Source organism: Lotus japonicus, chromosome 1 (assembly GCF_012489685.1).
Source record: "Lotus japonicus ecotype B-129 chromosome 1, LjGifu_v1.2".
NCBI classification, from domain to species: Eukaryota; Viridiplantae; Streptophyta; class Magnoliopsida; order Fabales; family Fabaceae; genus Lotus; species Lotus japonicus.
The window spans coordinates 122171209-122189273 of record NC_080041.1 but is presented as its reverse complement, the minus strand read 5'-3'; the positions used below and the strand labels follow the sequence as shown (position 1 = coordinate 122189273).

Here is an 18065-nt window from a genome sequence, read left to right as displayed (position 1 = left end):
AATAAATATATTTCCTTATTTTCATTGGCAACAATTTCAGCACCATTTCCTGCGTACCTCCTTGACAATAAGGCAAGGACTTTCATTTTCCTCCATTTTTTTTCATCATATACTTCTTCCTCCCATCTTTGGAATTTCTTATGAAAAAAACTCATCTTTTTTTCCTCCATGCGTCTACTCCATGGTAAGTATTTTCAACATTTTTCCATATTTCCCATACTCCTCTTTCCTCCCTTTCATTTTTCTATTTCTCATTTCATTATTCGATTTCATACTAAGGAACTTTTACCTTCAATTTTTCTTTCATCTGGAACAACTCTATAGAAAAATAATTTGTCAATCATGTGTAAGGTAATGATTTTTATCTTAATCCAAAAATAATTAATTTTACTATAAATACATGCGCATTTGTTAGAATTCATTTGCTTTTTCCGAGACATTTTTCACATTATTTCTTTAGTCTATAGCATTCTCTTTCACCTGTTCTTTGTGACATCGTGCTTATCTTATTTTGATTTATTGTTTTCAGGGTTTTATTTCCATTTTTATTTTATAATTCTCCACTGCCACTGTTTGATCGCAATATCGTAAGTTTATTATTGGTTGTGTTATCCTATTATTCACTCTTTTTTATTTGTTGTGTCCAATGGTCAATTTCATGTTTCATGCTCTCCTTATTTACTCATTCTTCCATTTTTGATTCACCATTATATATTGTTCCACGCCTTTTTTAAATCATGAAGGGGAAATACCGAAATCCTTCAATTTCTCTACTTAGATTGATAAAGTGGATTTTTTTTCCTCCATTATCCTTGGTAGGCAATGGTTACCATAGGTATGAGCGAAGAGCTGAAGACAAAAAAGGGGAAAGAGCTAACAGTATTAGTCACGTGAGATTTTATTCAAAAATAAGAGAAGTCTTTAGATATAAATAATTTTTGTAAATTCTCTATTATTTTATGTTTATTTATTCTGATGATTTTTTTCCTGTGATTTGATTTGAGTTTTATTAGAGCTGGGGTTTTCATTTTGTTGTTACATATTGATTTCTCTTTGAAATTAACAATTTGATTATTTTTGCATGTGCGTTTTATTTATTTATTAACCATTTTGGTGTTAATCATCCTGAATTATTTTCCTTTATGCTTTATTTTTATTAGTTTTTTAACACAGACATGTCATGCCACGCCATTCTTATGTTTCGTATACAATATGCTCGGCCTATCAAGCATTTTCCTATTGTTATTATAAATACAAACAATGATGAGAAACTATTAGCAAATTAATAATGAATCAAATATTAATAATTTAACATGTATTAAAAATTAAAAATACTGATTTAATGTATATACAAAAAACTTTTATAAAAGCATAAAACTTATAAAAAAACTTATATAGTGAATCGAATGTTCTTTAGTAGTTTTAATTATTTTTTTCCTTATTTGCGCGAAAAAAATATAATGTGTAACAAGATATGAGTATGTCCACGTTTTGTTCAAAAAAATACGGTGAAAAATCTTCGTAAAAAGTTTTACCGAATCTACTACATTTTTTAGGGTGACAAAATTCAGTGCACGGTCTAATGTAACCACGTTGCGAAATTCGAGTCAACCTTAAAAGAGGGGTTGAGCTACGAGATTGCCCTGATCAACGTCTCTATTAATTCGTACAAATATAAACTTTGCACTCATCCATGCAGGTTGTACTTTAAGCTGACCACCGCAGTGAAACTAATAAAAAGTTTACAAATTCCCTTTGATGGGTTAACTTCACACCTTTTCCTTTTATGTCTGGACAACTCATAGAGGATGAGAAATTGATCGGTATAATTCAGACATATTTCTATTTTCTTTCAATGAAAAAAATATAAAGATCACCACCATCTTCAATATTTTGATGCAGATGTCATGTGTTTTGTCGTAACTAAAGGTGAACTTTAGATTTCAAAAATTAAGATACAAAAGTCAACTATATTGTTGTTGATTTGGATGCTCTAGAGTAAGTAATATAATTTAACCTTCTTGTGATTCCTTAATTTGAAAACTATATATTTACCTTAGTGATTGAATTCCAACGGAAGTGAATCTTGAGGTGTACACTGCACAGAGAAGGCAATGGGTAGGATATTATAGTACTCATCCCCGTATCCGTGCTTTCAAAAACTACCTATACCGTCTCTATACCCGCGTATATAGATTTTTTAAAAAGAGGAAGTGAGAAATTTGTAATTTAAATTCTTTTGTTATAGTCTTAAGTAAGGTTGTAGGTTAATAATTTACATATTTCATAAAAAGTTGAGTATATTAGCAACAATATATACAATATTACTTTAAGAAAACAATAGATACAGGACTTTTGGGTAACAATATACATAATATGATAACAATACTTATTCAATTATTTTTTATGATTAAAAAAATTTTATTTTTTTAAAATAGTAGAAAATTATAACTTCAATTAAGTTTTTTTTTAAAAAACCGAATATGAAATATTATGTGAGAAAAAAACTCTTCATGAGAACAAGCCTCTCATGAATAAGGAAAACAACAGAATCCAAACCAGAACGGCGAAACAAAACAAGCCCCCCTCAAATGCCTATACTTAATGTTTGTTAAAATACTATGTCATATATATATATATATATATATATATATATATAAATTAATAATGTATGGGGTGGGTTGGGTAACCACTATTTTTTTGGGTAATTACCCATGCCTAATCGTATACCCATCTAGTGGGTTTTCACCCTACTCATTCTATCACATTGACTCAAACACGGACGATGTTAATGTACTCATTGACCAATTATTTGTTAAATAAATCAGTTTACAAGATAATTGTAAAATTAAAAAACTACAATGAAGTATGTAAAATAAATCCCTAAAATTTACTCATTTCATACTAGAGTAGGAACTGGATTTAGTTGTTAATCTATCTTAGATTTAAACATTGAATTACATAGAAAATAAAATCACGACCTCAATATTATAACTTCTACCTTTCAAAAAAACAAAAATTCTATCTTTATTCATTTAAAAAAAATTATACTCCCCATAAATTTTATTTTAGAACTTTTTAATTTAAAATTCAAGTGAATTATAAAAAGAATCTGAGTTGAAAATTTATGTGACTTTAAGTTTTTTTATTTAAAAATCTCAATTTTTCCAAATTTAAATAAGTAAAAATTTATGGTAGATTAATACACAATGTTCACTATTAAGAACATATAATTAAAACAATTGTTAAGATATATTTACTAAAAAATAAAAAACATAATACTACACAAAATTTACATTTTAAATAACAAAAGTCACCCCGTGCAGGGCACGAGTAATTCCACTAGTGTAAGTGATTTTAAAGTTTGAATAAAAAAATAATTTTATTTTAAGATTTTTTTTGAAAAACATAAATTAGTTTATGTTTGTTTACAGATACAAAAATTATTTTTTACTTTAAAAATTCACTAAAAACAGTTGATTATTTCAAAATCTACTTAAAATAGTTTCCACCAGAAGTTTATGAGATCCCCCCCATCATGTTATGTGGCGGTGTACGTGCTTTCCTTCAATTTTTTGTGAGTATATTTTGTTCTATTTGCCAATTGAATTTTAATAAAAAGGTAAACATTTAAACAGACAAAGAGTATTTCCCCTAAAAGATAGAAGAAACGATTTTATTTTCACCGTTTCATGATCAATTTGTACAAGCTTCCATTATAAGTTGCTATGAGATGATTGAGATCCCATTATGTTGTGCGTGTGTAGGTACGTGAAAGGGATCAGAAAAAGAGAGACACAAAGCAAAGAGATATCAGTGCTTTGGTGTATAATAGAATGAGTACACAAAGACCTTCGTGTGAGAAAATCAGAGGAGAAATATTATGCTAATATGCTAAAGTAGAACTCATAATGCATGTATAAAGAAAAAAATTAAAAAGTGAAGCAGCATGCTTTAATTAGTCAAGAACTAATTATAATTATGCTTCTGACTTCAATTCCATGTTGAACTTTTTCGTCCAATACTAGACTGAAACTGAGGATTGAATATCCACATGCTCTTCAAGTCTTCATATTTGGAAAGTATAATCATTCTACTTGTTTATAATCAAGTTGATGAATGATGTTTGACTGTACTAGTAAAATTGATTTCATGGTTAAGAATTAGAATCACTCTTCACAACAAATAATTACATTTGCGTTAAACATAATCTATTATGATATTTTACGATTGAATTTCATAATATTGTCCTAAGAAAGTTTTTTTTTTATTTTTACAAAATGTTATCCAAACATAAGCCACATCAGCTTAAGTCAGGTTTTCCTCAAATTTTGGTTTTTGATAGAGTTTAGTTGCGTAATGTGATTTATATAGCTTATTTCACTTAGACGGTTGTTGTTGTTGTAATTTTATCTAGCCTAGTATCAATTCTGCTAACGCTAATTCAAACATATATTTCAATGAACTGTTTTTTTTCTTCCATAAGACTCAAATCGAATACATTATTTAAAGGAAATTAAGCATATAGCATTTGAAACAACCATTCATTATTTGCATGTTGCTGCTCTCAAATGTTCAAAACAAATATTGATTTTTCAGGAATCATCTATTGTGTGTGTATAGAAAAGGTTGAAGATGCAAATTCTGTTTTTCCCAATTTGAAGAAACGCCATATGATTAAGTATATAGCTTAATTAGTTTTTGAGTGTACATTAAGATCTAAATTTTGTGTTTCAATATTTGGTATCTTTTTGTGTTTGTTTTATACACTGTTAAGACCCACCAACACCTCATTTTGGATGCTAGCTAATTAGAGGGTTTGATTGGCATGTGCTTTCATTTCAATTGAAACAAAGCAGAGATGAAAATGCATAAATGGGGATTGTCGTTATGAGTACAAGCGATATGATTAAGGAAAAGAATTCTTTGCTCCGCAAGCAACTATAATTTCCCACTTTTTGGTGTTACATTTTTTGCTTTTTTAACTCTGTTGCACCTAGCTCTTCAGTCAAAGACTTGGCCCTTTGGCTCTGTTACCATCATTGGAACATAACTGCTACATGAAACTTCTAATTATGCACTAACAAAAATAAGCCTACATCTTTCTTTGCTAATCAGTAATGATGTTTAATTAAAGAGCCCATGTGTTGCTATCTACCAAAAAAGAAGAGCTTATGTAGAATTTCAACAAGAGTAATAACAGGTAGAAATATATTTTCCGGCGGATAGCCATGAGACATACGTCTTTGTGACGGTGCATAACCCCACAATATATTATGACGGTTAGAAACTTCCACAAAGTCTTATGTCTAAATGTTTATAGAAAGTGAATGTCTATCATCATTTTTTATTTTTATTTTGACAATATATTATTGCAATGAAAATTAGGTATTTCAGTTACCACACTAATTTGGCATGCCTTTACCGACAGTGTAAAGTTGTTTTACATTATCAACCAATCAGATTTCAAGGATGTGCCACGTCAATTAATGAAATTAAATAAAAAGAGAAATATTCTCACATCCTTAAAATCTGATTGGTTGACAGTGTAAAACAACTTTACACCGTCGGTACATAGAAATTAAACTCTTCACTTTAAGTGCCTAAAACGTAGTTTAATTTGTTACTTGGTTGCATAAATGATGCTGTTACAAACTTACAACAACAAGTAGGATTGATAACTCAAGGTTTTTTTTAGTATGATAACTCAAGGTTATAGTGAAAACATGCTTGTATATATTCTGTAAACCATGTAAGCATTCTATTAGCTTATGCTTAAAAGAGTTTACTTGAGTTTACTCTATAATTTAAGGGCTTTTACAAGTATATGAGAATAACCTACGACATACCTATAAGCTGTTCTGCTATTAATTTTATAACTTGTTCAGATTGATTTATAAATAAGTGTCTATAATTATCTATAACTATAAGCTATTTTGAACCATTAGCTAACATATCAAAGAATATTTAGAGTTGTCTAATAAAGACCAAGATGTTATGATAACTACTCCAATAAGTATCGTCAAAAATGTTCATTAATAATAAGTAATTAGGTTTAAGGTGGTCAAATCAATTATGATTATAGCCAACCTGTATGTGATTTATTCCACTTTGGCTTTTCTCCTGGTTTCTTTTGGTCTCTTGGCTTGGCTTTCTGAATAATGCTATCATTATTAAGATTAGTAAATACGGTTATTTCTTATCAATTAGGTAATTTTGTTTTTTATAAAAAAATGGTAGAATGAAGAGAAAACATCTTTTGATTATTAGGTAGGGTGTTAGTGACATGTTGAGGAGATCATTAGAGGCCCACTCTTGGGTAGGAGTGTCGCTGGAGATCCCCAAGGAGGTTGTCCACCAACTAAGATTTTACTGATCCCACCAGAGGGATTCGAACTTTTCACCAATCGGAATGTGAGAGTTAAATCTAAAACCTGAAACTAGTTGAATCAACTCATGTTGACATCAATTAGATAAAGCACACGGTTACATAAAAGACAGGGAATTAATTAGTAGTTATTATGCATATTGAAATTTTAAATTTATATGTCCTTATGGCTTAGGACTACCCTTTTTTTTCTTTAATTTCTTTTTGTCAGGCTTTAATTTGTTAATGGAAAATGACATTTCCTCCGACTTGAGTTGATTGAGAATTTTAAGTTGGCCCGGGATGCTTAGCTTGTACCAATTCAATTTGATCTGGGTTGGTAATAGTCCACCCAATAACTCAAGTCCAGGCCTCTTAATGTGTATCCTTTAATTTCTTCCTCTTTTTTTTTCTCCAAATTAATAATATTTGAAAAAATAAAAAATTGTTTCGTGGTAAAAAAGAAAGTTCGAAAATCATTTCCTTTAGTAATTTCTTAGTAAAAAATAAAATAAAATAAAGAAAATATATATATGCTGAGAGACGATTCTAGAACCCCTTGGACATAAAACCCTTTGTAAAACCCTAGTCTTACGCCATAGCCAACAATTCTGCTCTTGCTCTTGGTTTTCTTCCCCAACCAACCTTCTAGTCTTTGTTCTGTTGTGTGCTCCTCCTTCCAATGGCGAAGCGCTTGATTCCACTTTTCAACCGAGTTTTGGTGGAGAAAATCATCCCTCCATCAAAAACCACCACTGGCATTTTGCTACCTGAGAAATCATCCAAGGTTTCTTCTACTAACCCATTCCTCTCATACCCTTTTCATTTCCTCCTTTTGGGTCTTCGTTTTTCGTCTCAAAATTTTATCTTGCCATGGTTTTCGTATATTTTGAATTCGTTATTTACACTCTTCTTTTCTTCCTGTTTTTTTAATATCAATGTTTGCCTGGTGTTATAGGGGAATTTAGGTTGTCCAATTTTCTGCTTGTGATATCACACCTGTCTGGGTAGTTTTGCTGATGCATGCTTTTACATGGATTGAATGTTATTATTCTTATGTAGTTATGTTTTTAATTTTCGCTTAACCTGTTCCTGATAAATGGCCTCTTAATGTTATATGGGACATATTTGAATAATTGGTTGTGTGCTCATAACCCCTTTGGGTTCCGACATTCCGTTAAATGTGTTATAGGCTTATAGTTCATTTTAATTTTGGACCATAACATTGGTAAATGTAAATGGTCGCTATTTGTTTTTTGCTGATGAAATGTTGCAGCAACAAAGCGAAGTTTTTGATTGGAATACTACAGTTCTTTGTAGAAGGATTATGTTGACATAAGTGTGTGTGGAAGGATTATGTTGACATAAGTCCATAAGTGTGTGTATTCCTGTTGTTTTAGAAGGATTATGTTGACAAGTTAAATCTTTGATGGTGGTACATTGAAGTTGTAATTTAATAATAGGCAGAGGAAAAAATGAGAGTTGAGGTTTTGCCCCTCTTTCGGAAGCAGGATAAATTAAGGGTGGGTTGGTATGTTAAATTTTCTCGGCAGAATCGATTAGCTGTTCCCGTTTTGAGTAAACTATTTTTGAGTTCTTTGTCATTAGGATTTGGAAAATAATTGTGTGAACTTTGAATTGTTTGCTTTTCCACTTGTTTCAGTGTCTAGCTCAAAATGTTTAAACTGAGTGTGTTATTTTGTGTGGTATTAAGTCTGTTTTTAGTGTCTCATTTTCTTTAAACTAATAAGTGATCATTTATCACTGCAACCATCCATATTTTTATTGCATTCTTGCTTTGTTGAAGTACACTTGCTGAGCTGGTAATTAATTACTTATTTTGTCTCAGCTGAATTCTGGAAAAGTTCTTGCTGTTGGCCCTGGCATTCACAGTAACGATGGGAAGCTCGTCCCTGTGACTGTAAAGGAAGGTGACACTGTTCTATTGCCTGAATATGGGGGAACTGAAGTGAAGCTTGATAACAAAGAGTATGTATTGTTTTTAATGATGTATTTATTTATTATTTGCTATTTCTACCCTCATGCAATCCTTGAACTTGATCATTCTCAATGTGCCTGCATCATGTCTGATGGGATTGGCATTTTATTTTGTTTTCCACTCTTATTTGCACTGCTATTTGTTTGTCAATAATCACAAAATGTTGCATCAAAATCATAGTTTATTCTTATCTGCTTGTCGCCAAGTTGATCCCTTCATATTGAAATGCCACTGATAGCAGACTCCTTCGTGAATCATGAAAGCAATCCTGGACTTATTAAGGAAGAAATGTTGTGCTTGATAGTTGAATTGCATTTACCTGTCATTGTTTGGAACTTGCTTTTGTTTGATGTTTCATGAATTATTTATTTTTATTTTCTTATAAATTTATGTCCTTCATTAGCTTTTCGTTGTTTCTTTTGTCTGTGTGCATAGATACAGAGCTTCAAATCTAAAGCTAGGGACAAACTCTATCTTTATCTTATTATATTAGTAGTTTTAGTTCTGAGGTGGGCAAGCATTTAGATCATAAATTGAGCATATCATTCTCACTATCACTTAGCTTGAAGCTCCATATCTAGTGATAATAATTTCTTAGTTTGAACTTTAAATCAGACAGATTGCTTAAATTAGATATTTTACTTTTTTGATTTTAAGTCGGGATAATAGGCAGCACGGACTTCAAATGATGATGATGTACTTGCTATAGTGCCCATAGGGACCTTCCTCCTGTCAATAATAAAGTCAGAACACAATTTTATGTCGGAGGTAGTGATTATCAGTGGCACCTTTATTTCCATTTGTCCAAAACCCATTGCTTGAGCTTGTTGCAATCCCAAATTAGTTTTAGGGAAGAGGGTAGGGAGTGTTTTAATATTTTATCTGTTAATTTCCACTCAGATGTGTTTGATTCTAGAATAGAAAGTTAATCTTGATAAAGTTAACTTTGAATGAGACATTCCATGTTTACTCTAAGTTTCAAAAATGTTAAGATGGAATTGATTTCTGGAAAAATGGCATTCCCATGTTGTACTTATTCTTATTTTCCATAATGTAATGTGTAGCTTCTTTCAAATGACTACTAAATGAATTATAATGAAAAACACTTCCATTTCAAAAGACTAGCAAGTGATATATAATTAGCTATCTGAATGAATTATATGGGATGGATTAATTGGTTGGCAAGTGATATTTAATTGGCTAGTCATGTTGCAATAGCTGTTATTTTGTCGAGTCTTGACTAATTAGATCATAATGCCATTTGTGCAGGTATCATCTGTATAGAGATGACGATATACTGGGGACACTGCATGATTGATGTCAATCATTGGCGGAGCCTTGTGGTCATTCTGTCTTTTGATGTTTTTATATATGATGTCTACAAAGCAGGATGCTATTTTTCTGCAACAATTGGTGAATCTTTGTCGTCTACAGATTATCTCGTTGCGTTTTTATTTAAACCATTCCGTTAAGGGTTAAATGAAAATGAACTATTGAGATTTAAATTTTATCTATCTTGATCTACTTTTTCTGAGTTTTCCAGTTTCTGTTGCTCACTTCTTTGCATCTTCCTACTTATTTGATTAACTATTGATGAACCCTGGATTCTAACAGATTGAAAGAAAGTCATAGCAGTGTTTAGGCTAGCTTGCTGTGTGTCCATAACAAGGACCTCAAAGTATAGTTCAATTGATAATAACTAGTTCGACCGACTCCTTGTGTCATTCTAATAGCTGAGAAAAAGTTGATTTGATGCAATTCAGAATTGGGAAGCTGTGTTGTTTAATTAAATTATGCCTGGTATTTCAGGGTGACCAGTTTTTTCAATTATATCACACTCCTCCGGTACAAGGTCTAGAACTTTTTTTTTACATGAAAGAGGAAACTCTTGGTTGATTTAAATGGATGCACAACAATTATTCGCTCACTGATTAGGATGATTTTACTAGGGCACACATATTTTGTTTTGGCCCTTTCTCCTATGGCAATAGGAGCTCTTCAAGCTTAAGCAATCAACATCAGTGGCTTATTGACAAATGAGATTCAAGCTATTGGCTTAGCTAAACTGACTAAGTCCAGACTTAAGGGCTCCTAACTTGTATATCGTACTCCTCATTCAAGTCCAAACTTAAGGGCTCAAAAGCCGTATATTGTTCTCCTTGTTCGCCACCATTCTCATACACCATCTCCTTAAACAATACCCCTAATCTGAACCCTATTCCTAAACCATAATCATTAACCACTTCCTATTAAGAAACTCACGTCTGTTTAAATGTAGAAGTGCAAAGCTTAGGGACTTTGTTACTATTGTGATGAAAAGTATCATCAAGGACACAAATGCCAAAGCAAATAGTTTCTCCATGACCTAGTTGATTCTAGAGATCTTGATAGTCAGCCCATGTTTGAATTAGAGACTCCCATACTAGAGAACCTTTGGATGCAAATTCTGATTTCTGAGTGTATCCACTTCCAATTATCTGATAATCCCTTCAAGGCACCTCCTCTTTTATCCTAAATTCCTAATATACATATGACATTCTGTGGTGGTTTTGGGCGACACAGGTAGGTCACATAATGTTTGTCATCTAAATTGGCTTAGTTCTTACAATTACTAATTTAACCACTCCTAAGTTTTCTCCGTTGGAAGAGCTTGTATCACCAAGAAGCGGATGTTCTCATCTTAAGCAGAATTGCGTGAAAGATTTCTAGTGTGCATCGCATAACCAAACACATCAAGGGTGTGTTAAATTCTGCAGAGAAAAATCCTATGATTATTTCTAAGGAAAAACCACAAAGTTATCTTTTGAAGAGAAAACACCAATAACTATGTACCCAATGTTGTGGATATAATTCAAATGTTATTTGATAAATAACATTTCTGCTTACAATTCTGGCTTCTTAAAACACTGTCATACGTGTAAATAATTTTGAAAAAAGAAAAAAGTTTCAACTTTTCTATTCAGTAAAATGATTTAGGTATGGAACTTCCCAAAAATAAACGGGTTGAAATGAACATAACTAGTCTTTGTATTTTAACCATTGTTTACAATAGGTGAATGGAAGAAAAAGAATACAAATATTCAAGGTGAAATTGCAATATAATCTAAAGAACTTGGACAAACATGGATAGATGTCATCCATTCAACAGTCCAGTTATGACAAAGAAGATGGAGCTGCAGAGTGCGAGGATGATAATGAGGGTTGCTCTTTTCTTAGTTCCTTGACAACCGCAGCAAGTGCTTCAGGATTGACTCCAAGATCACAAAGGGCAATAAGAACAGAAAGTGTGTGGCGGTCTAGACCTGTGTCCAGTATATTGGGCATATGAAATGCCAAGTCTAGAGATTCTCGTGCACTTCGTGCTGCTTCTGGATCCATGCTTTCAACTGAGAACTTGGCTGGGTGTGTTTATTTCACTAGTATCAAAAAAATGGAAGTAACTGAGTATTGGCCCCAGATTCAGATATAATAACAAATCAATAGTGTGTTTGGATAAATTGAATTCCCTTTACTTGTTAAGTATTTTGCACGGATAGAAGTGATCAAATTTCTTGTTTGGACAAAGTAATAAGTTTCCTTCGTTTGTAACATTCTTCATTTAGATAAGAAAATTTGACTAAAGGTAATTTTGTTGTACAGAACAAAATCACAAAGATAAACATGACATTAAAGGGAAAAATTAAAGACCAAATAATTCAAACGTTCAAAGCCCACATATATATGTACTAAAGCCCTGTGAAATCAGAAATGTGTGAACAAGCTTTAAGGCAACCAATCTTGAGATAGCCATGATCATCAACAGATATACAATAGTATGTTAAGAATTTCACACGCCATCTTAAGCTGCCTATAGTATCATCATAAGACAGCATGTCAAAATTTCTTGTGAACAAAAATACAGCCCACTATGTATATTTGATATCAGTATAATGTCAACAGATTTTCATCTCAATTAACAAGAAGATTTTTGTTCACTTTTTGCCTCGAAGTGAGCGCTAATGTCTGTTTACACTAGTGCCAACAGATATCCAAAACAGAAACAGCCTATGTTAGTTCTGTAAGCTAAGGCAATTCATCAACTACAAGGGAGACACAAAAAGTAGTAGTAGGAAATCTAAGCTAAAGTGTGTTAAACCCCTACAAATAGATATCATTACAGAGGGATTTCCCGTTCTAGTACATTTGTTAGTTTTATCTGACCTAAACAAACAGAGTCTATCATTTTTCTTTCATTAGAAACATTTCCCTAACAATTCTCAAGCTTGGTTTTTTTTTTTTAACCATGTAGTCCCTATAAAGAGTCTGCCAGAACACCTTCCAAGATTCTGGTAACATAAATAACTCAGGTGAACCCCCCTTTGAGGAAAATCATAATTTTTAAAAATACCATTAATAAGAAACAGAGCTTGAACTATTTCATCAAATGTCAATTGGCTATTGCATTATTGCTACTTGTCATTTGCCTACATCAGTTTTAAATGGAATGTAAACAAATGGATAGAGGAACTTGTGCTACTTTTTATTGAGTGACAACCAATTTTTTTGTCATACAGTTAGTTGATATCGGCAGCCTTGTTGAGTACTGGATAGAAATGGCTGGAAAAGAAAATAAAACCATTGACATCATTGGCCCTAAGGAAATATGATTGAGTCATAACCAGACCATCTTGAATGCTATATGGAAATTGTTACATTTGAAAGGTTATCTCTTTTGATGTAAAAAAAGTTCAGTTCAGTCTTCTAGGACACGCGAAAAGGGGGAAAACAATTTAGGGTTGTTCTCGTATCGTGCTGAAAATTAGCACCGAAAACACATTAATAAATTAAAGGTCACAACAAGCTGAACAAACATGATAGAGAAATCAAATCTGAAGTCTAGATCATATCACATTGCCTCATTTTCCAACTTTAATTTTATAGTAGTACTAGTATTTAATCTCAACAGAATCACAGGAGATAAAACAACACAAAGTGAAGAGAATCTGTAAATTGATTGATAAAAACAGAACAGGGAAGCTATATATGATAAGAGAAGTTACCTTAAGAGATGATGATTCCAGCGCGCTTAAAAGGTTAAATAGAAATTAAAACCTGTCACGTGTTCCTTTTCTTCAAGGTGCAATTCCGTTTTCCCACACGCTGAGGGCGGCGGCGGTGCGGGTGTTGGTGGCCGTGGAAACTAAGATGAGTATTGTTACAAATTCTCCAACACATTATTCATCAAGCATTAATGGAGATGAGTTTGAGACTGTCAGGTGCTCTTCCTCATTACCTGTTTCAAACTATTATGCGTTAATTATGTATTGGTCTAATTTTTTGTTGTTTCATATTTTTCATCAAATTTGACTTTGTTAAAACTTGTGTTCTTGTGAATCAAGCAGAAATTATTTGTAATGGTGATTGGTGAAGACTCTGCATAATATTTTCACATGCTTGTGCAATCATTATTACAGTGTTTATCTTTTTTTTGTGTAAGTGTTGTAACTCCCTCTTCTTGTTGCAGAGGCCTCTGTGGAGGATGAATGTACACATCCAGGCTCATCTGAAGATATGTCGATACGTTGTGGGCAAAATTTGGATGGGGAATATGGCGTAACATTTGGATACATACATAAGGTACACATTTTTTCAGAAATGTATCTTGTGAAATTACAAATTTAGCTTCGGATAGTTGTTTTGTTAGACCAACTTAATTTGAATGGTTTTCAGTGTTATTGATCATGTTCATGACCAAAAAGTGTAGTGGTGAGCCTGTATAGCACAGCTCGTCTGGATATGTTTCTTTCTATTGGAAGTAATTGTTACTGTAAGGAGTAAAATATATTGTTGTTGGGCTTTCATGTATATGTATACAGATGAATGGTTGGTTTAGATGCTCTACAGAGTTTGATGATGTTCTTTTGGTTTTATATACATTATAACCTGTCCTCTAATATTTAATATAGAAAACATATATTCATTTTTATGACATGGTTAGCATGATGGTTGGGGTCTGTGCACATGACCTCACTATGTAATTAAGCATAATAATAGTTGATAGTTCATTTAACGTGGTGGATAATTTTTTATTTGCAGGGACTGAGAATTAATGATGAGGAAATTTCAACATTGCGCAATACAAACATGAAGAACCTGTTAAGTCGTAAAAAGCTTTACTTGGTTCTTGACCTAGATAACACATTGCTTAATTCCACTTTCGTTTTTTTATTGAGGTCAGAAGAGTTGCATTTGCTTACCCAGACAGATTCTCTAGATGGTACATCTCAACCGTTGTTCTTTTGCTTTTGGTGATTAGCATTTGTACTTTAAATGAGCAGTTTTACTTATCGCATAGTGTTTTTACCCATCTTTGCTTTTCTCACATATCAATTGATCTATTTTTTCAGTGCAACTTGATCTTATTATACTGTGAAAGGCCCTGAAATTAGCATAGATGTATACTTTAGTGCTACTGTGTTGTGAGGATTATCTGTTGCCAAAATCTTGGTATTATATAAATCTGTTGGTTTATAAATTTCTAAAGTCTGAATGTAGCGGAAAGTGTGGTGGAGGAATCAACGAGAATGAGTCTATTCTGGCAATTGTGCATGTTGTTTTTGTTGAATGCATTTTGAAAGTGTCTGATAGGTACCCATATTAATTAGTAGCTGAATTAGTTAGTTGAGAGAGTTTTGCGTTTGAGAGAGTTAGTTAGAGACTGAATGAGAGAGAAATCGAATGAATGTATTAGCAAGAGAGTTAGAGAAAAATATTAATTCCAGTCGAGAGAGTTTTTGTTAGTTTTAGAAAGTTAGGGAGAGGTCTTGGGCTCTCAAAACACAAGGAGATTTGAATGTAATTATCCATTCTTGCCTAATTCCAGGTTCTGCTTCATCTTGGACAGGGTTTGTAAATTAGGAATTGATCAATAAAATTCTCTTTTTCATCATTCTTGATCCGGTTCTTATCAGTTTCCAACAGGTTTTATGCATTTTGTCTGTGATTCTGCTTTGAAAATTTGTTCAATAAAAAGATTTATTTGTTATTCTTTGGGTGCTAAAAGACAAAAATGTGCTGGTGTTATTTTACATTTGATAGGACCATGTTGTTGTCGCATCTATCCATCATCATATAGAACAACATATCTATATATATAGAGAGAGACTCTTCCATTGATGAGAATTCATTGAATCAATTTGTATGATGTTAGAATATAATATAAAACCATTCATTTGACCATTACCCAATAGCTTAAGCTTTTGGGATAATTGGTTGTTTGACATCGTATCAGAGCCTCTATGACTTAGCGGTCTAGAGTTCGATCCTTGCTCCTCTCACTTTCTAATTAAAAAATGGAATTTAAGCCCATGGTAGGCAGGCCTGTGCGTTTATCCACGCTTCAAGCCTAAATGGCTCTTGCGTGAGGGGGCGTGTTTGAATATAATATATAACCATTCATTTGACCCTTACCCAATAGCTTAAGCTTTTGGGATAATTGGTTGTTTGACACATATGCTAACTTAAATTCTTGCATATTTTTTAGATTTATGGTCTTTCAGACTCACTACAACCTTTTCTTGATATTTGATGTTCTGAGTTCTAATTGGCTTCTTTTAAATGCTTCCAGATGTCTCCAATGGTAGTCTCTTCAAATTCAGCAATCTGCCTAAGTTGACTAAACATCAGCCTTTTGTCCGGACATTTCTAAAAGAAGTAAATAAAATGTTTGAAATGTACATATACACCCTGGGTGGTCGGGAGTATGCGCGAGATGTTGTTAAGATGCTTGATCCTCTAGGAGAATACTTCAATGGTAAGGTGATTTCTCAAGCTGATGGGACTGAAACAGAACAGAAGAGTCTTGATGTTGTGCCAGGGCATGAAAGTGCTATCCTAATTCTTGATGACACAAAACATGTGAGTGCATTGCCAGTTTCTGAATTGTAATGCTAAATTACCTAATTGGAATGTTTGTTTGATAGTAGTTATTTATATGGAAGATAGTTCTATAATATTTTTACATATGTATGAAGATTATGAGCTTATATGTCTCAAAGTCAATTTCATGTTATATATAAATTATCTAGTTATAGGGGAAGAAAAATAGTCTTCCGTTGGTAAGTGACATCGAAAGCCATTCAGTCTTTCATTCATAAATTAAAGCAGTCTGATAGGACTCAACTTCTGTGGATTACTCCTAACTGAAAAGATTTCAATTTGGGGTGAAATAACTGAAACACAATTGTATATTGTGAATTAAAAGAAAGCAACAACTCTATAATTTATGATGCTGTGACAGGCGTAAGAAGTATGCAATTAGATTTTCCATGCATTTGCATTTGGTGCTCTCGGGAATTAAGACCTGCTAAAACTGTTATCAAGCCTAGGGTGGCTATACAAGCATCCTGACTCTAATGCTCTTTTGGAAACCATTTTAAGAAGTTGTCTACATCAATATGTTAGAGCATGTTAAACTTTTTCTTTATATTTTTGAAAAAAAGTTAGTTTTTTATGAGGTGTTTACAAATCAGCTTTATTCTGCAGAATTTCTTTGTGTAAAATATAACATAGATTAGAAAATGTGACTCCTGACTCATTTCCAGTTACTGGTACCTATTGAATTATGTATTATTCTTATGATATAAACTACTTCTGTTTCCATTTATAGTTTTATGTATGTAGATTCATAAGTGAGAGGTCAGACTATGTTTAACAGATTTTTCCTTCCATTCTGGTTGGACTTTTCATTTTGACTATCTTTCCCTGAGTAAATTCTGAATGTTTAATTTGTGTGAAGATGATGTTGCAGCATGGCTTTGAAAATTATTGGCAATTTTGGCTAAGCATGATCAATCTATTTATAATGCTATGGTTATACTTTGAATATCTTGGCTTCTTTTCTTTCTCTTGCGATGGTTATACACTTTGTATAGTGGTTACCTGATTATTGGTTAACATTCCGTATGTATTTAGTTTTATTTATTGATTTGACATTGAATCTAATCATTTCTAAGTACATTCTGTATAGAGAGCTCAGAGTTGGAAATGTGCTAAATCCATCCATTTAATGTTTTAGATGTCATTCTTTACCAAATGTTGTAGGTATGGATGAAGCATACAGATAATTTGATACAGATAGAAAAATACCTTTTTTTTGCTGCTAGTTGTTGGGCGTATCGTTTAGAACGCAAATCCCTAGCTGAATTGAAGACTGATGAAAATGAAACTGATGGAGCACTTGCAAGAACTCTCGATGTGCTCAAGAGAGTTCACAGCACATTCTTTGATGTATGTCACTTTCTCATTATCCCATTCTAAGTTGGTTATTTCTGACATAATACTAAACTTGTGGTGGTGGGATCCTTTTGTAGAAACTTGAAGGAGATCTTGTTGACCGAGATGTAAGGAAGGTAGTTATGATGCTATATTTGTTTGTATTCTAACTCGCGCTTACATGGTGAAAATATTTACCATGTTTTGTAATTTTAATGTCGGATTCTATTAATGTAGTTCTTACAATCAAGTAATTCTTTTCCAGGTTTTGAAAACAGTTCTAAGTGAATCTTAAGCGGATTTAACTGCATTACACAGCGAAAGAGAGGTAACTCGTTGAACTCATAGCTGGCTCGTTTGGTTCATATTTTTTTTCCTGATTGTTAACCTCCTTCCTCACACTAGTTTTTCTATTTGATAATAGTGAATCTACTTCTACTACATCTT

At 32.5% G+C, this 18065-nt stretch overlaps 2 protein-coding genes across 2 annotated transcripts; both read left to right on the top strand.

The window, feature by feature from the left end:
* Nucleotides 1–6920: 6920 nt before the first annotated feature.
* Nucleotides 6921–9890, top strand: LOC130730054 (10 kDa chaperonin, mitochondrial-like). The gene is made up of 3 exons (XM_057581937.1): nucleotides 6921–7154; nucleotides 8217–8356; nucleotides 9636–9890. The coding sequence occupies exons 1-3, from the start codon at nucleotides 7050–7052 to the stop codon at nucleotides 9682–9684; spliced, it is 294 nt and encodes a 97-aa protein (XP_057437920.1). The 5' UTR covers nucleotides 6921–7049; the 3' UTR covers nucleotides 9685–9890.
* A 3706-nt stretch (nucleotides 9891–13596) lies between these two features.
* On the top strand, nucleotides 13597–17947 carry LOC130723003 (RNA polymerase II C-terminal domain phosphatase-like 4). The gene is made up of 7 exons (XM_057573913.1): nucleotides 13597–13621; nucleotides 13870–13982; nucleotides 14442–14622; nucleotides 15973–16262; nucleotides 17448–17633; nucleotides 17717–17755; nucleotides 17884–17947. Exons 1-7 carry the CDS (start codon nucleotides 13597–13599, stop codon nucleotides 17911–17913), a joined length of 864 nt encoding a protein of 287 aa, XP_057429896.1. The 3' UTR covers nucleotides 17914–17947.
* The last annotated feature ends 118 nt before the right edge of the window (nucleotides 17948–18065 follow it).